Here is a 26,599-nt window from a genome sequence, read left to right as displayed (position 1 = left end):
ATGATGAGACTGGAAATACTTTTTTCGAGATTGCATTTGATAAAGGTTTAGACAAATGACTTGGGGTGAATTTTCAGATCATTATCTCACTCCGTGTTTCAAGAATAATTATTCTAATTGTTAAAACAAAACCCAAAATTGAAAAGCGTTTAATCGGAAGGAGAATAGCACAATTTCTTTCTGAGCGTATTTCTTAGTTCATCTTTTGCATATCTTTCTGTTTTAAGAGCCCTAGTTAATAGTTACTATATGTAAGATTTTTTACGGCTTATAGAGGTCAGCGGCGAATAAATAATATATTCTTCATGAAATGCATTTTTAATGCTAATTTTAAAAAAAAACATAATTATTATATTTGGATCAGAAAATGAATCCCACACTAATTCGATTTTCAAATAAATTCTTTGTACATGTATATTTTTTAATATTATCTTTTGCATTTTTGTCCACAGTAGTTGCTCTGTGTGAGAATTTCAAATTGTTATGGTTTTAGGCTTTTAGACTTTGGCAATTTTCCTTGAAGTTCTTATACTTTCCTTACATTTAAATATTTGAAAGATTGTTTACTGCTCTGAAAGCTACTCGCTTTGAAGAAATTGGCCTTTTAAAATGGCACGGTGCACTTGTTTATTGATTTTGGCAATTGAGATCGTTTTTCATGATGTTTTCTTGTGTTTTTGCAGATTAGCTGAAACAAAATATTTATTCATTAAGGCTAAAAATCGTTGATTCGTAAAAACATAAAAGCCGTTTTTAACTCAGCAAAAAAAGAAAATTCGTGATATTAATCCATCGAATTTGATTTAAATAAAATCAAGTAATTTTCAATTCGATTTATGTCGATTTCCTGCTACGAACGAAACAAAACAACAACCCAAAACAAGATTTCAAGAGAAAAAAACATAAAACGAAGGAATTCTCATGACAACAAATATTAATGCTAATTAAGAAGGGTATTTTTTCCATCATTTTTTGTCTTGAATTTGTTTGATGCATGCAATACAATCACGATAACAAAAAATGGATTTCAAAGACATGATCATGCATACAAAATTGAAAACACTTCCGCTAAAGGATGTCAACTAGCAAATTTGGACAACATGGTTACAAAATTTCAATGATTTCTCTTTTTTTTCAGTAAACCATGTGACCAATGGACCTTTCTTTAAATATTGTTCATAATAAATCAGTATCGTTCAATTCTGAAAATAAGACTGAGGCTGTCTTTTAATAACATACTAGGTTGTTTTTTTCTATTGTATTTAAAACATTTTTCATTCTGAATGATTTGTCAATCACCATTAAAGGAATGTAATAATAATTAAACTCAACAATGAAAGCGAAAAAAAGAAGGAAGACACTTTAATATTTGTTGATGAAAATACAATTTTTTATAAGAACAATATCAAAAATATAACAGTTACAAACCTTACTTTTTAAACAATCTATATCTTTAGTTTTTAAATTTTACATAGCTCTCTTGAGTAAAAGGTCTTCTTTGAAAAAATTTTTTGAGAAGAAATTTTTATTAAGTATAATGATTAAACTTTGAAATGTCATTTCGTCGAAAATGTGTATATTTTATGACAATAGCGACCTCGAGATAATAATGCAAAATACCACTTTACCGAGTTTGTCCTTAATCGGTCTTTGACCGTATTTCCATGTAAATGTCCAGTCTCTCTTTCTCGTAGTCTTTCTTCTCTCTTTTTTTTTCTCAAACTTATTACAATATTTCAATAGCTAGGCTTGTTAAGGACTGCCTGTCGACGACATGTGTTGTACACAAAGTCCGGTAACATTTTAAATGTTCTGAAGCTATACTTTACCATATATAACTGTTCAAATCGTTTTTGTAATTTTTGAGAAATTAACAATATGATCTATTTGCGGCTGATTTTGAAGATTTGTGTTTTACTAATTTAAAAGACAATGTTTATTGATCATGTTTACTTAACTTGTACCTCCGTTTTTTCAAGTGGTTAGGTCACTGGCTTTTAACCAGAAGCTCTTCGTCGATAAAGGTTCGAATCCCGCCTGGAACTTTGGATTCTTTCATGCTAGCTAACGGAAGTTCAGTGGTGCTAATCGGGTGCCTATTCGAGGATGACATAATGCATGGAGATGCACCTGAGGTCTTCCTCCACAAGCAATGTTAGAAAAGCGTCATGTAACTTTAAAAGAGTCCACGTGACTGATTTAAAACCCAATCAAATATAATTTTATCAATATCGTTTGTTTTTGTTGTTCCGCTTTATAAACCTTAACGTAAATGCTCATTATATAAAATTAATTGGCATCCTCTATCTACTGAGTGTCTCTCAGAAATAAATACATAACAATAAAATAAATCAGGATACAAAAATAGCTACAAAGACCATTAACGACTGTGATCATGTTAACGATCGTTGACCTCTTGAAACAGATAAACACGGGTTCGTCTGGTGAAGCAAACAAAATGAGCCGCGTCATGACAAAACCAACATAATGCGTTTGCGACCAGCATGGATCAAGACCAGCCTGCGCATCCGCGCAGTCTGGTCAGGATCCATGCTGTTCGCTATCAGTTTCTCCACTTGTTATACGGTTTGTAAGCGAACAGCATGGATCCTGATCAGACTGCGCGGATGCGCAGGCTGGTCTGGATCCATGCTGGTCGCAAACGCATTATGTTGGTTTTGTCGTGACGCGGCTCAAATGTTTTCAATAGTAACGACACTGGTGACAAATATGGGCGGAAATTGCAGGATACTTCTGTATGTTTTCTCTGTCAAATTGATTTTTGTAACTAAAGTGAGAATCGAGGTGGAAAGAAAAATGTTGACATAAAAAAACTAATTAAGGTTGTTTCTTACATTTGCCAACAACATGTTTACGACGAGAAGATAACATTTGCTTTTGCAGTTTCCTTATCGTATTAAAGGCATCAAATTTACAAAAATGGTGCTAGTTTTAGCATGCACTTTTAAGATGGTAAGAGTCATTTATTTTACTTTTCCTTTACTTTGACCTTTGCCATTTGTCTCAATTCGTTTCATAACTGAAAAAGGTAACAAAATGGTTTATAGTATTGATGAAATCTTTTATTATGACCAGGAATAAAATTTAAAAAAAAAAAACTAAAATGTAAAATTAAGATTTTTAGGACATATTTATAAATGATCTGCCTTTAAAAAGACCTAAAATGAACAAGAAAAATCAAATTCATTGGCAGAAAACAAAATTACGAGATCGACGATCCAGCACCCCCCAAAGTCCATTTGAGCCGCGTCACGACAAAACCAACATTATGGGTTTGCGGCCAGCATGGATCCGCGCAGTCTGATCAGGATCCATGCTGTTCGCTTATAAACCGTATATCAAGTAGAGAAACTGATAACGAACAGCATGGATCCTGATCAGACTGCGCGGATGCGCAGGCTGGTCTGGATCCATGCTGGTCACAAACCCATTATGTTGGTTTTGTCGTGACGCGGCTCATTTCTTGTTTGCATATCTACAGATTCATGGTAATTTTTCAAAAAATTTGAAAATATGTTTGCAACAGTGAATAAAGAACGTAATTTACACATTGCAAACGGCACTTACAAATCTACGAAAATAACCAAAATAAGGTCAAAATATGCAAAAAAGCCCTTAATGCGCAAGTCACCAGTTGAAATGTGATGATAAGAACTGCACAATCGGTCATTTATCATTTATTGCAAATAGATTGTGAATTATTACTAGAACCTTTAATATTCCTTTACTTCTCTAGGCCTAAGTACATTTTTCTAAAGTTTGAGTTTCTTGAAATATTTTTGGCTCATCTAGAGGCATGCTGCTTTGTCCTTTCTCTGCAAAGTTTAAATCAATTCTACGGAACAGTTTACGTTTATTGAAGCTGTTGTATGTCTTTAGAAAAGCAAACGTTATGTTATAAATGCATGAATGTTTTATATCTCTCGTCTTGGAATAATATATGGAAGGAGAATTTCACTTGTACAGATCAAGTTTTGTTAATTTGACATGATAAGCTTCATTTGATGAACTCGATACATGTGGTTCGCGTTATATCGTAAACACGCTTTTCGCCAAATCAGTTGCCTTTCAAATTTCTCGAGTAATCGTTGTATTTCGTTCTAAGAAATCATAGTATTGTACGATAAAATATATACATTTTATAATTTACTCCAATGTACATTTCTACTTTAATTCTTTACACGTGACCGATATAGCTGATATATTTTACTCCATTTTTTATAACTATGATAATTGATTCATATTTTTCTACATGAATATCATATCAGTGAGTAAAATACGGACTAGTCATTCGGATTCATTTGTCTTTCGCGTATATATGAAAAATTTCAGGTGTTTCGCTCGCTCCGTTTTCCAGAATAATCACTTATATTGTGAACAAAAAAGAACAGTGTTCAAACGGTTTTCACTCGAATCAGACTAAGAATTGTCGCAATAGATATTGATTTTAGATTTAATACTGAATATTTTCTTTATAGTCTTTTTTCATTCATAATCATATTTTCAGTTTTAAGTGCTACAGTATGTGAAATGTAAACGTAATGTTAAAGACTTTTGGACACTTAGGATTTAAACTTTCAGAAGGTTTAACAAGAAATGTGCAAACTTTTTTTCCCTTTTTTTTTTGAAAAAAAGAAAGCTTTGCAAAATGAAATTCGTCTTACACAGCTTGGATATCTTTAACTTATAAGGGGAAGTAAATGCAACTTTTTTCTCGCCAATAATGTATCAACAGTTGTCGTCCATGCGTTATGAATAGTTATGACCGGAGAATAATTTCACTTTATGACAGAGTTATGTAAAAAAGAACGTAGGCATCTCCGGCCGTCTTCGAGTGAAATATCTAGTGACAAATTACATTGACTAATAAAATGCAATAAAGCGAGCCGCATGAGAAGAGAATTTAGTATATTATTTGATTTGATTATCCTAGCTGTGAGTACACTGAAATTGTCCTCTAAGGTTTCATTTATATAATTGGATTTTCTCAATATAAGGGCTTAGCTGAAGAATGTGGATATGTATATTGACAGAAGAAAAGTAACGAAGGAAATGCTCCATGCTGGCTGCATTATTGTAATTGGAATGTAAGAGAAAGTTTGTCGTTTTAAGAGGAAACACAACTGGTGACTGTTTCTCCTATGGCAGGTTTTGTTTGTTTGTTCCTGCCAGGATTTTTTTTCGTATCAAAGAATATGTAAAACAGACAGCTTGTATCAAAACAAATGTTTAATTTATAAAAGTTCACTTCTTATTTTGACACCCCCATATTCAGCTCAAAAGATTGATTTGTTTGAAAGTGCAGTAAATTTGATGTTAACTTTCAAGCAAAATCGAAATAACAGTCTTTAAGTTACAGGATTTTTTTGGTATTTGAGAAATTTCCAAATTCCGCAATTACAATATACATATTACCACAAATAATGTCTTACAGGAAAGATCATTTTGGCTTATCTCGGGTGTTACAAACTTAAAGCAACACCAGGGGTCACAAGAGTATAGAGATGCATACACTCCAATTATTCGAGCCCATTTAGCCGCCTCTATCTATCACGCAAGGTTAAACGGTTTCTACTGTTATAATGCCTCAACCAGAAAAGGCAACCCCTCGGCCACAACGAACTTGAAAGGAGGCACAACGGAAAATGCGAGAAGTACACATAATTAAAAAGCAGCAAGATGTGAAAAGGAGTTTGTACACATTATGCACACATTAAAATGCTTGATTTAAATTTATAGACATACCCACTGAAAGAATTTATTACAGGTTGTATTTTCCCTTACATGTGTATATGAACAGACAAAAATTATTGATACATTTTCGTTGGCTAGGTTAAGTTATTAATAGATACATATAGGGCACAGAAGTGTTCTATTAAACTAGGAAACAGTAAAAAAATACAATACTTAACAATTTTCCAAATTATTGGTTTTCCATTGAGGTCGAAAAAGCCTTAAACATCTTAAACATGTAATTATAAATTTCTTACATAGATCAGCCGGGCATTTAAAACAAAAAGATATGCAAAAGATATTAAAAAATATACTCGGAAATAAATTGAAAATTGGGTTTTTTGTGCTATTCTTACCACAACGATTTCAACGATATGGGTGAAAAGCGTTGCAAGTTGTACTGCTTCGTACATTGTAACGATAGGTATCATTCGGTCTCATCTATCTCTTTGGTAATTAATTAAGTTATGAACACGATGTCATCTAAAGATACTTGTATGAATTATTTATATCTCAACATAAAAGTTTACAATAAATATGTCTTTTTAAACCTCTACATGCGATACGATACAAAATAAGTTTTAAAAACATATAATTATCAGAAAAGTCGAATACATTACACATCGAACAATTCAGCAATCACAGAAGAGTTATCTGTAGTGGCATTAAAAGTATTATAAAGAAAGATAACTCTTACCCGTCATATGGATTTTCTAGTATTGATTCCAAATCTGACACTGACCCTGGATCGTCTGCTAGCAAAAGTGGCATCCGCTTCCGGCTGGGAGAATTTTGCACGAATGATTCCGACATTGTTCGTCCATGCCTATAATTCAAATTTGTATCCGAACGGTACATATCCGAAGAACTGTTATATATATTACTTGAGTCCAAGCATGTCATGGAGCGCGGCCTCCGTGTTTTGAAGACATGATGTCGTTTTCGAATGTTATCACTTGACTGTCTCCGAGCAGGGTTGCCATTTCTATTATCCATACAGTTTGAATTAATATAGTTACTGCAATTTTGATTATTCGCTGCTGTATAATTACTCAATTCACTTCCGCTGCTTACACTTCCGCTACTTATACTATGTCTACATTCAGACAGGTTACACTGTGTTGAAATATCACGTTGCCATGGATACCGGGCCTCGTAACTTTCTCCAACAATATCCATATGAACAAACGGATGTAGAGACTGGTCGTTCTCAGGATGAATATTTGACTGGTTCCCATTTACTGCAGAACTCTCCTTAATCTCGTTATCATTATGACCATTTGTTGGAACAGAGAAGTCGCCTCTAGAGTCCATTAGATGGTTTTTATTCATGTCGACTGGTGTAACTAAGGGCAACACGGACGTGGAATTATATCTACGCATCATGATGTCCCTTTTCCTAATAGAAGGTGACCGTGACGATGTTATTGTCTTTTCACTACCATTCTGATGGGAATCAGTGGCGATCTTTTCAGTATAATTTCTAGATGAGGATGGTTGATTACCATACTGACTCCGGGGCCTTCGGGAATGGTCTCTTATAGGACGTCTTGGAGGCGGTGAAGGCGGGTCCTCCTCGGACGGTGTCGGTGAGGGTATGTTCTCAGACGCCGGCAGTGTTTGTGTGTTCACAGGTTTCCCCAGGTAAGGCACTTGCGAAACGTTTTCTGAAAAATACAATCATTAATACATCAATAGCATTGTATTATACGCGCAACTGGATTTTAAGAAATATTTGAAAAAAATAAATTAAATTATACACATGAGGAAAATATCTCACAAATTATTTCACAATATTTCACAATACGAGGTTAATGTCTCTAGCTACGACCAGATATTCTTGTGTTTATTCAAACGAACTCCTGTTAAAAGGTGTTAATAATCCTTCCTTAACATATGTTCATTTAAAAGCTTTAACGCGTCAATGGCATTGGATATTTTAGCCATTTTAACTTTTCTCTTATTGCTTAGACCGATTTTAGGACTTTTAGTATTTAGATTTAGAACGCGTAGTTTAACAAATTGATTCAATTTCTAATAATTCTTAGACGCAAGATTTGGTTTTCATATAAAATTTGTCTTAATGATCTTAAATAATTTTCCATATGTTATATTATGCGTAAAACAGCCGACAAGATTTACATCAAAGTATTAAATTTGGAAAGCAATTTGATTGAAATTCAATTCTTTGAAAACCTGCTCTATGTTCTGGTAAACATAGTTTACCGAAAATATACGCTTAACTGATTAACCGAGTAATAACTGTTGATCATCTTTCCGCGCTTTGACTAACAAAGAAAAAAAAACACTCTATGTCACGTTAACTTAATGGACTAAATGCCTCCTTTTTCTGGACACGTGAAATGAATTCATCCTTTAATGTTGGACTACAGAGGTTTATTCCTTAATGTGTCTATAATTTAATGACTCCTTGCATATGTTTTTGAATAACAAAACCAGATCACAGATAAATTGTTCTCCCAACGGCGCCATCACTTCAGTGAACTATTTCCAGGCTATTTATCTTATAACTAGACAAACGTCTTGTGTTTCCTTCCCTAAATGCAAGATCATGACAAATAGAACGATGAGTTCTTACGCGTGATGTTAGAAGTCACATGGTCACGTGGTCAGACACAATGCGTTATTATCTGACAACAAACATCCGGGTTCAATTTGAATTTAAGAAACAATCATGGAAAAAAAAAGCATGCATGATACCGATTCTTGTAAGTCTTGTATGATAAGCATTTACTTGAACCAGATTTTAGTAAAAAAAAAACTGCATGCACCAAATTTTACTGCGACCTCAAAACACATTGACACAAGTGCGACTGATGTTTCCTAACCCACTATCATAAACATGTATTTTAAATAACTAAACGAGCTAAATTTTATTCCTGAAATGACATTTTTTTATATATCAAATAAAAATGTTCGTGAAGTTGGCAGCCTAGCAGCCTAGCAGCCCAGCAGCCTGAAGTTGGCAGCCTAGCAGCCTGGCAGCCTAGCAGCCTAGCAGCCTGGCAGCCTAGCAGCCTAAAGAAAACTAAGAATAGTACAAACATGAAATCGTCGGATATGAATCGGAAGCACATACTTAGACCATTGCACGTCTTATTTCAGTATCGCGATCTTTATTTTTTTAAATATTGAACTTTGTTTTTTTTTTTTTATTTTGACGCTTCGAAATTTGTGAAGTTAGCAGCCTAGCAGCCTAGCAGCCTAGCAGCCTGGCAGCCTAGCAGCCTAGCAGCCTAAAGAAAACTAAGGAAAATACAAACATGTAAACCGTCGGAAATGAGTCGGTAGCACATACTTAGACTATTCCACGTCTTTTTTCAGTATCGCGAACTTTATTTTTTTTAATATTGAACTTTGTTTGTTTTTTTGGGGTTTTTTTTACACTTCGAAATTTGTGAAGTAAGCAGCCTAGCACCCTGGCAGCCTAACAGCCTAAATAAAACTTAGGACAATACAAACATGTAAAAGTCGGAAATGAGTCGGTAGCACATTCTTAGACTATTCTACGTCTTTTTTCAGTATCGCAAACTTTATTTTTTTTTCAATATTGAACTTTGTTTTTTTACTCTTCGAAATTTGTGAAGTTAGCAGCATAGCAGCCTGGTAGCCTAGCAGCCTAGCAGCCTAAAGAAAACCAAAGGATAATACAAACATGGAAACCGTCGGAAATTAGTCGGTAGCACATACTTTGACTATTCCACGCCTTTTTTCAGTATCGCGGCTATTGATCAAATGGGTATTGTTCTTAAGTTCAGATAATCTTTATGTTCATTAATGTGTTCGTTTAAACATATGCATTGTATATCTCTTTAAATTTCAACCGATTTATCTTTACAGACCTAAAATAAATATGCGTTGAACATCGTCAACTTCATTATAAACATATACATACAAAATAGCATATCATAAATAAGTCACATGACGTCGCTTATTGTCCATAGACAGCGACATTATTAGCCGCGAAAATGTTAAGATTAAGACTACTTCCTACGTTATTCGGAAACATGTTTAATCCCAAATTTCGAAGCGTCAGAATGAAAAATAAAATAAAATTCAACATTTAAAAAAACAAAGATCGCGATACTGAAATAAAACGTGGAATGGTCTAAGTATGTGCTAGCGACTCATTTCGTTTGTAATATCCTTAGTTTTCTTTAGGCTGCTAGGCTACCAGGCTGCTAGGCTGCTAACTCCACAAATTTCGAAGAGTAAAAAAAAACAAAGTTCAATATTAAAAAAAAATAAAGTTCGCGATACTGAAAAAAGACGTGGAATAGTCTAAGTATGTGCTACCGACTCATTTCCGACGGTTTACATGTTTGTATTTTCCTTAGTTTTCTTTAGGCTGCTAGGCTGCCAGGCTGCTAGGCTGCTAACTTCACAAATTTCGAAGTGTCAAAAAAAAAAACCAAAAAAAAAACAAACAAAGTTCAATATTTAAAAAAATAAAGTTCGCGATACTGAAAAAAGACGTGGAATAGTCTAAGTATGTGCTATCGACTCATTTCCGACGGTTTACATGTTTGTATTTTCCTTAGTTTTCTTTAGGCTGCCAGGCTGCTAGGCTGCTAACTTCACAAATTTCGAAGCGTCAAAATAAAAAAAAACAAACAAAGTTCAATATTTAAAAAAATAAAGATCGCGATACTGAAATAAGACGTGCAATGGTCTAAGTATGATCTTCCGTTTCATATCCGACGATTTCATGTTTGTACTATTCGATCTTAGTTTTCTTTAGGCTGTTAGGCTGCCAGGCTGCTAGGCTGCTAGGCTGCTAGGCTGCCAACTTCAGGCTGCTGGGCTGCTAGGCTGCTAGGCTGCCAACTTCACGAACATCAAATAAAATTATTTTGTTAAACAATATTTCATTATCATATGAAAATATCACGCGCATTATCACTTGAAATAAAACACGTGCGAAACTGCATTGGCCCAACATAACCTAGACAATATCGCGTAAAAATATGACAAGAAATACCGAATTTTAAAGAAAGTTTTAAAAAATTGTTACAATCATCCAATTAAGATAATTTGCGAACATACTGTACATACGGTGTCTTTTAAATATGGTTTCCATAAATCTCAAAGTGTCCATATCGCGGTCCTGCAAGTTTCTAGGATGTATCAATTCCATACAAAAACCTTATATCAAGAATAACTTGTTTACTCTAAACATTTACCACTGAATAACAAAAATGGACACAAATAAATCCAACGCGTTATTATTATTCCCATTTCTTTAGAGAGAGAGACGGATTCATATTGACTGATGTTTTCCTCATTTTTTTATAACAATTTTCCAGTAAATACTGACAACAACTTCAAGTATAAAGAAATCTGACATCTGCCGACACAATTAAATCTTTAGCTGTCATCAGAGACCGTTTCTGCTTGAAGTACAAGATAAACAGATTCCATTGACTTTCTCTACATCGTTCACTCGAACTGGGACTTCAAAATGTAAATATTAAAGACGCACTCGAGGGTTTGTTTTTATGACACATTTAAGGCTTGCCCAGAGACTTCTTCAATCTATTAAAAACATATGTGACCACGTTACTGCTGAGAATAATAAACGTGATTTATGACACACCTAGACTTATGTTTACCTTGACTTAATTAAACTGTCATCGTGCACAGGGGTTTTCCGTGAATGGTTAAAATGCTTGACAATAAATTCCGGGAATTTCACAATAAACTATTTAATAATACAAATATCATAAAAGTGTGATGATAACATAAATATTCTATGTGACATAAAATAGGCGTTATCATTAGATGTTGTCCTTGAGGTTTACATAAGTTATTATTCGTAGAAAGTAACAACACAGAACATAGTTTTTCATTTAGGATTTGATCATTTTGCTTCTCTACCGTAAGAACATATTAAATGATAGTTAAATATACAAATCTGTTTTTATAACATCACTTAAGATCGCATTCACCTGTACAACTGTAATTAGACAGTAGTTAACCCGTAATTAAGCAGTAGTTAACCTGTAATTAAGCATGCAGTAAACTTGTAATTAAGCAGTTGTTTACCTGTAATTAAGCATGCAGTAAACTTGTAATTAAGCAGTAGTTAACATGTAATTAAGCAGTAGTTAACCTGTAATTAAGCATGCAGTAAACTTTTAATTAAGCAGTTGTTAACCTGTAATTATGCATGCAGTAAACTTGTAATTAAGCAGTAGTTAACTTGTAATTAAGCAGTAGTTAACTTGTAATTGAGCAGTAGTTAACCTGTAGTTAAGCAGTAGTTAACCTGTAATTAGGCAGTAGTCAACCTGTAATTAAGCAGTAGTTAACATGTAATTAAGCATGCAGTAAAGTTGTAATTAAGCAGTAGTTAACCTGTAATTAAGCAGTAGTTAACCTGTAATTAAGCAGTAATTAACTTGTAATCGAGCAGTAGTTAACCTGTAGTTAAGCAGTAAATAACATGTAGTTGAGCAGTAGGTAACCTGTAATTAAGCAGTAGTTAACCTGTAGTTAAGCAGTAGTTAACCTGTAATTGAGCAGTAGTTAACCTATAATTAAGCAGTAGTTAACTTGTTATTGAGCAGTAGTTAACCTGTAGTTAAGCAATTACTAAGGCTATAATAAATTCAGCAACCGATCAGAATAAGTATAAAAGCAACATAACTATGATTCTAAAGAAAAACTTACCGAGTCTGTATCATAACAAAGTATTTATCCCTCGAGAATTTAATTTAAATATAAACACATAAGAAAAATTTTGCTTATCTAGGTAAAAACCATAGTGGTACAATTCCATGAACTGATTCGTATGGGTGAAATCTGAAACACACTATATACTTCTTAAACAGTACTTTAAAATAACTCTTTCACCTCTACATTTTTACAAATACCGATAAAAGTAATTATTGTCAACGTGTCATTGTAACCTTTTTTCTTTTATGGTAATTTGAGAACTATTTAGCTCTAAAAACAATAATATCCAGGTAGATCGAAAAGATATCGGGTCACGTTACACTAAGCTAAGTAACTTAGGTACATGTATCACGTAATTAGTCAATTAACATATTTTCGTTGTTTTTTGCTATACTATTAAACTCTACATGATACTGTTAAAGTGATTTTCTTCTTTTTTTATCTTTTGGCTTTGGAAACATGACTTTAAGCTAACTATTCGATAATATTTTATGTACGTGCTGATGCGTACAGAAAACATCACGTATTTGATAGACAAACAGTGTTTAGTTATTAAGAGCGAATAATTCTAATGTATATACCATTCAAATAACATAGCTTTCTTTATTTCATTTAAAATGTATAGAATCAAGCACCCGAAGCAATAACGTACGTAACGCTTTCTACGTGCTCCAGGATGGTCACATATGGTGTTTGCAATTCATAGATGATGAATAATTCTGAAAAACTAAAATACACAAATGCATGGAGTTTTCACACTGTCGTTATCGGGCAATTTTCTTATATCAACAAAAAACAGATTGTCCTACTACAACATGACAATTATAGAAAACGTTAATGGTTCTTAGCACCTCGTCCAATATAGGTTTGAGGACTGTGTTCTTGTACAATAAATATCCGTATTGTACTCAACATTTATGATCACGTCATGCATATAATATCTACAAAAATCAGGTTTCCTTATTACAACGACAAAATGGAAAATGTTAACATTTCCTTGTGTATTTTAGTTGATGCATCAGTATCACGTGATCAACATGATATACATGTATAAACTTTTATTTTAATTTTGATCATTTTATGTTTTTATGTACAAGTTTTACGTATATCGATCACTACTCTCATATCAACATTTCTTGTAAATCAAATATCAACTACTTCTGCCTTATTTATCGTCTGCTTAAATTTGCTTAAATTTGCCATGGTTCAAAAGTTCGATGCATAAGAATTTAATAGCGGGGTGTTATAAAACTGCCAGAGTTGTGATACTATTTCAATATATATTAAACATTAAATTAACTAATTATTTATCTTAAAGCCAATTCACGAGCAGGTGTGTGTTTATTTATGTGGCATGTCGTCTGCAATTACATCAGTTTATGTGGTATTTTAGAATTAATGTTATACAACACCTTAAAAACTTCGCCAAATATACAATGGTACAACAAACTGTAATGTAATATTTGCTTCTTAAGTTTCAAATAAAGATTTTGATCAAACAGAATCTATTTTAATTCTAATGCAAGACAGATATTTCACCTTGGTCAACATTCCTCACTTACATTGATTTTTGGATTTATGGGGGAATATAGGGGGCTGGGGGATGATGATAAGTGCACGACAATTTTAAGGTCATGTGACCGATATTATATTGACTGAAGCCCCTGTTCAAGATTTAATATCTTTACCTTCAATGACATTATAAAGCGAGATTAGATGGGATTTCTACATAACATATCATGTGACAAAAAAAAACAGCGTATCTTGTTACAAATACAATTTTATATCAGTACAGTTTACATAACATGTAACATATCAGCATGCTCATTGACTTTCGATAACCTTTTTTCATAAAAACTTAAGATGCACATGCATTTGAACACTTATTCTGATAATTGCGTGCGTTCATATCTAAGCAGTAACGCGATTATCGCCGGGAGGTAACGATAATATCGATATATTTATAAGTCAAGAACGGAGGTATGTTTATTTTTAACCCTACTGATAAAGATGAAAGAGTAAATTATTCGTATACAAACGTACTTTGATGTTTTGTTAATTTTTAATCAAACTATAGTATACTTTCTGTATCAATATATCAAAATATTTTTTATATATAATTACTTCATGCGAACGTAGATACTTTAATGTCTATCTCTGCTTGACAATCTATAACTTCCGGCAGCTAACTACAGAATTAAAAGCTTTATATCATGCAATATGTTTGATTTTATAAGAGTATCAAAAACTGTGAAAGTAATACGACCCTTTTTACCTATTGTATTGTACTAAAATTTTCAAATGTACAATACATTTATCTGAATATACTGCTTGACTCTAGATAATTATTATAACCGAATTTAGATACTAGTATTCGAATGTGAGACAAGCTACAGAAGATACTTTTCACATTGACTTTTCACACGAATCTTTTAATTTCTCCCTTACTACAAATAAGATATCGTCATTTTGCTGATCCAAACCTTCAATAACATTAAAGTTTTCTCTTGAGAGTATAGTGAAATATTATTTCGTTTTAGTCTTGCTTTGCGTAATAAATCAAACACCCACATGCTCATATAAATAAGTTTTCACCTGCGTACGATCAGTATTAATTCCAGACAAATTAAATTTAAAAAGGACTGTATTTTATGTAGGCAAATCGACAATTTAATGCGAAGAATTCGCCCAACTTATGTTTCATACGATAGCCGTTAAAATTTGACAAATTGTAAGCAAATCGGCAACCTAATGCGAAGAATACGCTCAAGTAATGTTTCATATGATATCCGTTATAAATTGACAAAAAAGTGCTGCAGACAATTTTTCTGAACACCTTTACAAGTTCATCATAAACACATAACTACCTTATATGACGAATCATCTGCTGAATTATTTCCATTTTGTCATATCAACTGTCCATCATAGACACTTTTTTTAGATATCGAACGTGAGACAACTTAAGCTTTGTTTAAACGGTATTTCGGTATATCCAGGTAAGTTAATAGGCATATTCGACTTAACTTGAGTTGTCGTTATGTGGCGCCCTGATTATAGCTCTTTAACCCTACCTCCCGCTTGATATATTTAAAGAATATGACCAACTTGCCATTCATGATTAATTTTCATGATTCGTTAATGATGGGGAAATTTTCAAAAAATGTACTAACTCAATAACAAACAGTGCAGACGATGGTCAGGGGACGGTATGGTCGATTGTTTAATAAATTGTATTTTATAAGAAATTATTTACGACAGGTGCTTTGCAGTTGCACGGCGCTGTTTGCGTATCGTATTCATGGATACATTATAGATGCACGTTGTTTAACTGAATAATAAATTATCTCTTATCTGTTTTTTACAACAACAAAAAATAACATTAAAATTTACTTCCTCATTATAACTAAGGGAGGTAACCAAATTGCTGAAGAACTTAAGTAAGAAATATCATATTTTATTCGTTAAAGATAGATTTAATGCGCATATGAAACTCGAAGCTATATATGGACGTATTTTGTGGGTAATTTGCAATAAATTACACGTAAACATATCTTCAATATTAAAAAACATGCGGCGGCATGCTGCCTTTGAAATAAAGTATTTATCACGAAAAAAGGAAAGAATAAATAACTTTAAAGTACGCCAGTCGTACAAAAATCAACAAACAGAAGGATGTATGCATTTAATATCATATGATTAAAGCATGTTTTATTTTCATTGAATCGGATTTCAGTAAACAGCACGCGGGTGTCTAAATGATTAACGATAATCCTTTCATTAAGATTATCATGATCATGAAAGCTTTTAATAACTATGAAACATGTAGGCGCTTAACTAAAGTCTGTACTTTTATCCTCCAAGATGCATTTATCTAGTATGTTAAACTATTTATTTCCCTGTTTGTATGGTGGCTGATTGGCGACATGTAATATTTCGCAATAAATTCGAAAACACGAAGGGAAAGAGACAAAAAAGTTGTGTCTTTGTCGGGTTTCTTATTTTTCAAAATACGACAGGACGGTAATGTCCGTATATATATATCATTTATCGTGCCTTTGCTATATTTATGTAATGACGAGGAACTGTTATGTTCAATTCAGATTGTATAATAAGATATGTTTTGTTCTGTTCTATATCTTACTGATCAACATACAAATGTTTGGGGACATAGATGTATAACTAAGATGTTACTGATACGGTCTGGCTTTTTTAAAACGTTGTATAATTGTACATATCACATATCTGTTTTGATAGAGTAAAGATAATGTATTATAATAAATGCCACTACATAAATTAATACATGATAACCACCAACAATTATATATATGTACAAAATGCGTTACATTTGTACTGCAAACATGTATTAAAAGAATTTAATCTTTACTCAGTGCAACAAAAATGTGCACTTGGTTACTTGAAAATTCTGTAAGCAAATTAGTCGCAAATTTGATATTAAAATTTGCAGAAATGTATTGACCGCACAATAACTGAATTTGTATTGAACTTTTAAAGTTTAATTAAGTGTAAATAGCGGAAGGGTGAAAAGTAAAAAATGCACACGTGTTTTTTGTTTTTTTTTAATCGTAACGTGACCATTAATCAGTATCAACGAAAGTGTTTGAACGTGTTTTATACTGCACATGGTTCTGACGTATCGCAATATGGACTTTGGTTTTTAAAAATTCAAGTATCAAAATGCAAAAAGGCAAAATTCTTTATTTTTCATCCTTACGTGTTTACACGTTATCAAAATTCTGATAATAATCAAATTTCAGTCAAATGTAAACCATCGTCTAGTCAATATGTTTCCGCAAATTTTGATACCAAGTATGCCAATCTTAATTTAAAAGAAGTATACAAAATTTCCTTGTAAGCAAAAGCACACTGAGTTTTATTTTAAATTTTGATGGTATATTCTAGAAATTACACGTTACAATTGCAAATACATGTACCACCATGAAGGAAAATAAAACGACTTGTCTGAAACTTCAATTATAAATAAAAAAAGGAAATTAATAATTATAATAACAGATACAAAGGAAGAAATATGCTACTTTATTGATAATTAAAAAGAGGAAATAAATAATTTCTTTACAGATCATTTCTTATTGGTAACACATTTTCAAGGAAATAGAAACAAAACTTACATAATGTTCCCTTCTTGATCAAAAGTCAACATACACGACAAGTGTACATGTTCACTTAATTCCTAATTCCTTTATGTCACAATATCACACAATTAACTAAGTAAATAAACTGTTAAAGTTCTGAGACATATCTACTGAATTTTCAGTTATTTCTGCTGCTTTTATATAAAATTTATGAATGATAAGGAAAACATACCCTTATTTATTGTTGTCACTCGATTTGAATTTTAAAATTCCGTAATTTATCGAAATTTATTCCAAACTACATGTACACATCTTTAAATACGTTTTTACACCTCTACACGCTTAGTTATAAAATACAGTTGTGTAATACCAATAATTTAAAAACACATCAGCAAAATAGTGGTTAAACACCGCTTACGTTTTAAAAGTTTAATATCTTTAAAACAAACCCTTAAATGTGATATGATTCGCGTTGTACAACTATACATCGAGGTTATAATGTATTTTCAAACTACGCATCATTTGATACACCATACTGATATTAGATAACAGTCCGTGGTAAATTCATCTCAAATTAATAACAGACAGTTCTGTTTTGTATCTCTGTCCATTTTATAATTGGAATCACAGAAAACAAGTGTATGTATTTAACGGGTTTTTCGATGCGTTGAATTAACAGCGAAGCTTATCATGTCCAAACATTTCCATTAGGACAAGGAACAAAATTGAACTAGTTTTACGATTTAACCAGTGCTTGTAAATTATTTTATAACACGCGAAACAAATCATTTACTACGAAAAATAGACTGTAAACCTTAAACATTCAAATGAATTTTCTAGATGAAAGAACGGTTCATTTATTTTAATGTCGATTTAAAATGCAGCGTTGGTCCGGGTAGACGAATAATTCGTACTTTGAATCGAATCAACGTCACATAGGCGCTCTGACTGCATTACTTGCTGTTTACATATCAAAATGAAATGTTGATTTTCAGTGTTCCCCGTGTTAAGGAAAATGTCAGTAGCTATCCCACGTCGCAAAGACTGCTGTATGTTAAAATTGTCATGAAGTTACACAAATAGATAATTTAGTTAATCTCATATTTGTTTAAGAAATAATCCGGTACAATTGTATCATAAAGATGAGTTCAAATTACATTTTAATATTTAAAGCTCTAATAAAACGGAAGGGAAATATTAATTTGTGTTTTTATACCAGTTTGATAGCTTCGATATCATTTATTTGTAATATAGCTTATATCCATATTTGAATTGGTGCACTCTTTCAGGGCCATTAGTGTGACAATATGTTTTAATAATTAAATCTGATATAAATTATAGAAAGTCCATAATCCATTTCTAACAATGTTATGTCAAACTTATAGTCTGAGTAGGGTTTGTTTCTAAAGAAAAGGACTAACGCCTCATCTTTTAAATTGCTTTAAATCAACGAAACAACATGTAAAATAAATCAACAGGTGAAATATGAAGTTAACATAATCAAGTCCAATAGATTGCTGCCATTGACATTTTGAAAATAAACCCTCTGGAAACTGGTTAAATGAATAGTTTACCTGTTTACATTTTTATTTTCAATATTTGAAGAATAAATTACTGTTTATAAAAACAGCACTGTAAAAGTATTACTTAAGTAAACAATCTTAAACTATCAAGCCAGACATAGATTAAGCTAATATAAATTAAACTTGTGTAAATGTTTTTAAATGTTTTAAAAGCATGCAAACATGACATGCATTGTTTACAACATCATGTTGAATTATGATACACGATTTACTGTTATATCAGAACGGTTGTGACATAAAAAGATCATTTATTGGCTAAAGAAACAAGTGAATCTGCTAAAAAAAGAAAAAACATATGGTATGGTTTCGATATAGCTTCTTAGAATTAAAAAAGGATATAAAAAAGTTCAACCAGGCAAAGGCAACCGACAAAAACCAGCCACAACAACAGGGCACCCAGAAGGACACCGAACCAAAACCGGGAGAGGACATAATGGCGGCGAAAGGAAGAGAGGGGCATGCAACAAGCATAATGATATGAACTTAAAAGGACCAATATTAGATTTAACGGGACAAGTGGTGTAACAAAATTAAAATCAAGTCAAATTTAATAAGTGAATTATAACGATAAAATAAATGTTAAAGTTGTTATAACGTCTACATCTGCGACTTTCAAGCGAATAAATATATTTTAATGATAACTTAAATTTTAAAAAAAAGTTAATTCTATAATGAACCAACAGTAATTGCTAAAAATTACCACATAACACATTATTTGTAGAATTATGTCTTAATTAATGTTTCTTATTCGTGAAAATTTCCAATTAAGCTGTAACATAACAGGGATAAAATAAATAGATGACTCAAGACTTATTATCTCTGTTCAAAATAGTTTTATAATATGTGGAGCTGAATATAACAGTTTATATTTAATGCTTTCTTAATTTTTGGAATGTATCATGTTGACACTTTTTGTGAACTGAAATGAAAATATTTTGACTTGACTTGAGTTACATGTATAACTCGTACATTTACTGCAAACGAAATGAAGCAATATTGATTCTTCATCAACCTCCTGTATATAATTCTTACTTATTTTAATTTCGATACAATAATTTGACTATAAATGTAAACATTCTCCAACATATATGAACATCTACCCCAAAATCCAATTTCTTTTAATAATAAGATGTTCAAATAATGAAAATATTGATGGTACCTTTTTTCAGATGCTCAGTTACCATGTCACTTATTATATAATATATTGATATACCATGTATTGTACACTCTTATGTTGCTAGATGTAACTAGAGTTTATAGAGTTGTGTTCTGTTCTGTTCTGATACAAATCATTTTAACGATCTATCAAACGTCAATTGTTTAAAGTAGATTAGCCTTCAATGGGCACAATTTTCATTAAGTATTTCAAATATATTATAAAAACGTTATAAATATATCATTTGGACATTCTTATAAAATATTGTTTGAATAAATAAACGTTGATAAGTGATTTAGTATGAAAAGTTATATGACGACAAAGGTATTTTTGTTTTATTTAGAACATTTTATTATCTGCTATATAATATATGTGTAATACCGGACCATGTACAACAACAACCATAAATAATTATTGCATGATTTGTTGTTATGTTTGATACTTAATACTTTGAATATTATAATTTATCATATTACAGACCTTCGATACATGTAATAGACCATATAAAATATGATATCAGTCTTATTTTGTTTATTATTAAAAACTATGTACAAATAATTACCTTTATTCGTATGCGCTATTTCCTTTTACTAGCGTAATATATCATTTTCGTTTTACGATATATTCCAATTCTTGTTTGCTTAAATTGTACAAAAGAAAACCATCACATTGTGCGACTATAAAAGCTTATTTAAATATTTTCAAAATATTACTCGTATTACGCAACTTTATATTTATATCTTATATCAGATTATGTCATGTGTAACATTTGTTCTTAAATCATTGTAACACCGATTAGTCTTTCACACAACTTAAAAGTCATTATAAACAATCACATAAATGAATTTACATACAAGTGATAGTTGCGGATGTACGCGGTTACCACAACGATTCACGCTACAAATAAATTTTAAAAACACACGTTTTCAGTAACAGCCCGTGTGAATAAATTAGCAAAATATATAGCAAAAACTGATTTAAACATACAGTTTCATATAAGAAGTAATTATACAAATGCATACCCGAAATTGAAGTATAACTTGTAAATAAATGATGCATTGACATACCTCCATGGTGATAGGAATATTAAGTACGTATCAATACCTTAAGACGAAACATTGTGTATTCATAAAAATGAATTTTAAAATGTTTGCTAATTGTTCCTTATCATTTCTAATTACCTTCGAATCACGACCTGATTTGATATTCATAAGACAACATTTTGCTTGTTTGAGAAATCTCAAAAAATGATTTTTTTATAAGATAGGTTTACTATTGAATTGAATAGAAAGAAATCAGATAATGTCGCACGAAATTACCACAAGACATGAACACATATCTGATTAAACGTTGGTAATGATAGATTAAACGAACGTGAATTGCATTCAATGCAAATGACTTTGCAACCTTTTTATAGTCTAGAAAAAAGTCATATTTTGCGTTTTGAGTGCGTGTATGCGCACGCTTTTTGTTTCTTTTTACGCTTAGTAAAATGTTCATGAAAGAACGCTTTTGAAAATAAGTTGACAATAATTAGAAGATTATAAAATCAAACCTTGAATGGCATCCAGTCTGTGAAATATCATTACTCCTTCTTTAAAATATATTTCAAACATTTATATTTTTTGCAAATATGCTTCTTTTTTTTAAAAAATCTAGAAAGCATTGAACCGTAAGATCATAAAAATATTTTCTATGTATGCACAATGAGAAACTAACTTTTTGATACAACTTAAAGTGTCTGTCTAAAAGCAAAATTACAATTTTGTTTGTCATTAATGGTATAGATCTATTAGCAACGTCAACAAATACAAATTATTCTGAAGGAACTGTCAAAAAAACGAGTATTTATTACTTTCATTAAATTTATTAAAGATTAACATGGAGATAAAATATGACTTATTTTCAAAACAGAGAATTCTGCCATGAGTACAAACCAATAAGTCACATAAAGATCTCATAAAATGCGTATTTTAACTTTTAACTTATTAAAAATGAATTTTATGCTGCAAAAACAGTGCCTACAGAAGTAAGGAATTTAGAGAGGGAAAAACAGTTGCCCAAAGATAATAAATTCAATGATAAATAATTGATTTAAATTCATTAATCATGATTTGAAAACAATTCTACGTCATCATTAAAACAAATGACGTAGCTGTCACTTGATTCCTTCACAAAAATATGTAAAACGTTTTCTCTTTTCAAACATTTGTACGACAACTCATGCAAACTACTTATTCAGGTATTTTGAAGTACTTAACATATAGTTGTAAAAAGCTACTATAAATACTCTACAATTGTAGAAATGGAACATTAACTTTATCCACCTTTCTCAAATATTTTTATTATATATAAAAACTTTATTTAAGAGATTTTGTAATATTTTTAGTGTGAATTACACCGCCCAGTCAAGTAGGAGTCAAATGTAGGTCGCCTCTAGGTTAAATGTTTTCAACAATCTGTTAAGATTTTAAATGCATTACTTTCAAGATTTTTAGACAGTGCACTCAAACTTAGAGAGAGACTTAGTTATAAAGCATGAAACAAAATAATGTACAAAATAGTTCTTCTTGCAATAATCGGTTAGGTAATATACAAAATTATGGGAAGTTTTTGTTTTCCTTTGAATAAAAGCATGCACTTCATGATGATTATTTTCTGAAAACCAGTTAGAAAAATAATCAATTTAATACAACGTTTTTACATAATTATGAATTATTCAAACCTGAAAATAATTCAGGAATATTCCAAACATGTATACATTATATAAAGCATCACATTCATGTGACATTTTCCATGAGTATTTATGAACTCTTCTGGGAAAAGTTCTGGTAAATATTCCGTTAGTTTGAGCAATAAAAATAACAATTTGTTATCAGTAAAAACACGATCTTCAAATTTAGCCTATGTTTGAACAAGCGCATCATTACTAACGAATGATGAAATATATTCATATCTTCATCCCACTATTTTAAAAGGATACTTTTACAATATATCTATTTGAATTTTAAACAAATGTCTCCTGTAATACATTTTTTCAGCATTGTAATTAACATGCATATATAATACATAGAGGATATTCAAGTTTTTTCTATAAATACATGATTTATTTTCATCGAGTGGTATGAAAATAAATATTTCAAGAGTGGCGGTAGCCACGAGTGAAATATGGTAATTTTCATGCCACAAGATGAAAATAAAACATGTATTTATAGAAAAGAACGTGAATTTTCTGTTTATTATATACATTTTTCTCTTTTTTGCGATAAAATTTGAAAGACTTTCCCTTAAATTATGTGTACTTGCAGAATTTAAAAGAAAGTAGTCCGACAAGACACCAGTGAAAATACGGAAAATATGTTTCACTGCAGTGAAAAATAAATTTTTATAGTGAAAATACAGAAAATGAAAATACGCATTTTATTTCATCAATATTTCTCAATATTTCATTTATAAGTATATAATAAATTACTTTATCACATAAGCCGCGGCGCAAGAGTGTAATAAAGCAATTTATCACACACCCGTGCCGATTTTGCGACTCCGTAAATATGGTATTGCACGGCCGTGCATATATTTTGACGTGACGTCATTAGCGTTATACAAACATAGTGTATAGGCGCGTCAATGAAACATGACTCTTATTTCACTTTAAACGGTGTTTATTTTGGGTATGTGATAAATAGAATATAAAATTCGTGTAAGTTCATTACTGAATTTATTGCACTCGTTGAATAAAATAATATTATGCTCGCCAGAGGCTCGCATAATACAATTTTATTCAACTCGTGCAATAAATTCAGTATTGAACTTACACGAATTCAATATCCTCTATGTAATAAAAACGATATTACACTAGTGTAATAACACTTTGACGTGACGTCATTTGCGCTATATAGAAACATAGCGTTAAAGCGCGCTAATGTAAGCGTTACACTATAGACGCGTCATTGAAAAATTACTTATTTTAACGGTTTACTGTTCTTATTTTATATATGTGATAAATAGAATATTATATTCGTGTAGATTCAATACTAAATTTATTGAACTCGTTGTATAAAACAATATTATGCTCGCCAGAGGCTCGCATAAATAGAGGATATTGAATGAGTGTAAGTTCAATACTGAATTTATTGCACGAGTTGAATAAAATTATATTATGCGAGCCTCTGGCGAGCATAATATTATTTTATTCAACGAGTGCAATAAATTCAGTAATGAACTAACACGAATTTAATATTCTATTTATCACATACCCAAAATAAAGACCGTTTAAAGTGAAATAAGAGTCATTTTTCATCGACGCGCCTATAGTATAACGCTAACATTTAGCGCGTCTTTACACTATGTTTGTATAACGCTAATGACGTCACGTCAAAATATATGCACGGCCGTGCAATACCATATTTACGGAGTCGCAAAATCGGCACGGGTGTGTGATAATATGATTTTATTCAACTCGTTCAATAAATTTAGTATTAAACTACACTCATCCAATATCCTCTATATAGTCATGCACTTCATTGTCATATGTTTGATGCTTTATTGTTTGTATTTAGGGCCGGCGACTTTTCGTTGCAAATTAAACGATATTGTATTGTATTGTACAAATTTTAAACTTCCAAGTAGGGAGTGAAATACTTTTGTATTTTATTATTTTTTTTATAAATCTGTGTAAATGATAAAGTGTTAATATAAACATTATTTTTGAAGAATAACAAAATTGTTAATATAAACATTATTTTTGAAGAATAACAAAATGTCAATGCCATTTATATCGACAAGTGTGCGTAGTAAAAAAAAATGAAATTTGAACAATAAAATGACATAGGAGCCATTTGAACTTCACAATTCAATATATGACTTTGAACATCTAATTTAATCAGCGTTTTAAAACATTGTTTTAATCTCTGATAGAGCAGCTCAACATTTAATTTCACACTTTGACAAATGAGCCTCATCACGACAAAAGCAACATAGTGCGTTTGCGACCAGCATGTATACAGATCAGCCTGCGCATCCGCGCAGTCTGATCTGGATCCATGCTGTTCGCTATCAGTTTCTCTACTTGTAATAGAACAGAAATTTTTTATTTTCTTACATAGATCAGCTTTGGCATTTAAAAGGAAAAATATGCAAACTTTGATTACGAAATATACTGAGCAATAAATTGAAAATTGTACCTTTTGCTATCCTCAGCCCAAATTGAATGAAAAGTGTTGCAACGCTTTTGAATTTTAGGACGAATGATTAATTTATAAGAAACGTAGTGAGCGAATGATTTGAATTTTTGCGCACAATCTATTTATATAGACCTACATCAAATAGAACATTAGCGTCGGAAACTTATTTCCTGTCCTATCATGTCCATTAAACCTCAATGAAGTCAGGCATAGTAAGCACCAAAATGATATAATTTTTATTTCTCAAAACCTTATTCATTATTTGTGTCCTCTCACAGTTTCCAAAAGTTACCTATTTGGAAATATAGCTTAATCATTTTTAATATTTTGATATTTAGTACAGTTATAGTGATAACTTATTTTGTATGAAAGTCAAAATATCACTTTGGTTACATATGTTTATTTTTATGACATATTTTACCACATTCAGTACTACTGTTAGAGGTGATAGTCATTAAATTCATTATAAAATGTATAAAACACACGATTGCTCTTTCAAAGAAAACAGATTAACTCATTTCTAAGGGTTAATGTGCTTGATTTAAAAATTTATCAAATAAGACAAAACATTTGAATATATTTTACTAGATGCAAAATACCTGCATTAAAAGGAAACTTAAAAACAAAGACATTCTCTATTAAAATAAGAAACATTTTGTTAGATTTTTTTAGTGTTTGGTTTATCAAAATCTCACTGAATATATGATAAGAAAATTATTATAATTTATGAATGTAATAAATTTTGATATCATTTTTTTTTGCTACAGAACTGCTTTAAGTGAAAAGAAGTAATCTATAAATTTTAATTAAAAATTCTTTTATTTTATGGTCATCACTCAAAAGTTTCACTTTTGAAAAGTTAAACAGGAACACATAAATAAAAAGTAACACATTGCATTTAACCCATTTACGAGAACCGACTTCAGCGACAGTTAATCAAACTTGAACATGAAAAAGTGTTTGATTCTAAGAATGATAATTTATCTAAAATGTTTAAACTTTATTATTAGCAAAGTTTGTCATTTTGTAATGCAATTATCGCATAATTCATTCTGAATGTATCATAAATAAAGCTGTACATGCATGTATGTAATGAAAGTGCTGTTAAGGATT

General features: G+C 31.2%; 1 protein-coding gene across 7 annotated transcripts in view; it reads right to left on the bottom strand.

The window, feature by feature from the left end:
- The window catches only part of LOC132758973 (uncharacterized), a 174,921-nt gene that overhangs the window by 83,428 nt on the left and 64,894 nt on the right, over positions 1–26,599 (bottom strand). For 5 of the 7 annotated variants that reach the window (XM_060750685.1, XM_060750684.1, XM_060750687.1 and 2 more), the window contains exon 2: positions 6,452–7,421. In XM_060750685.1, coding sequence (XP_060606668.1) covers positions 6,452–7,421 — 970 coding nt within the window. Of the gene's footprint in view, positions 1–6,451; positions 7,422–10,830; positions 11,005–17,982; positions 18,360–26,599 lie in introns of those variants that run through there. The other 2 variants (XM_060750689.1, XM_060750688.1) reach the window with 2 other exon arrangements.

The sequence above is a fragment of the Ruditapes philippinarum genome, unplaced genomic scaffold (assembly GCF_026571515.1).
Source record: "Ruditapes philippinarum isolate M1 unplaced genomic scaffold, ASM2657151v2 ctg486_1_1_1_1, whole genome shotgun sequence".
Classification (NCBI taxonomy): Eukaryota; Metazoa; Mollusca; class Bivalvia; order Venerida; family Veneridae; genus Ruditapes; species Ruditapes philippinarum.
This window is presented reverse-complemented; position numbering and strand designations above follow the sequence as displayed.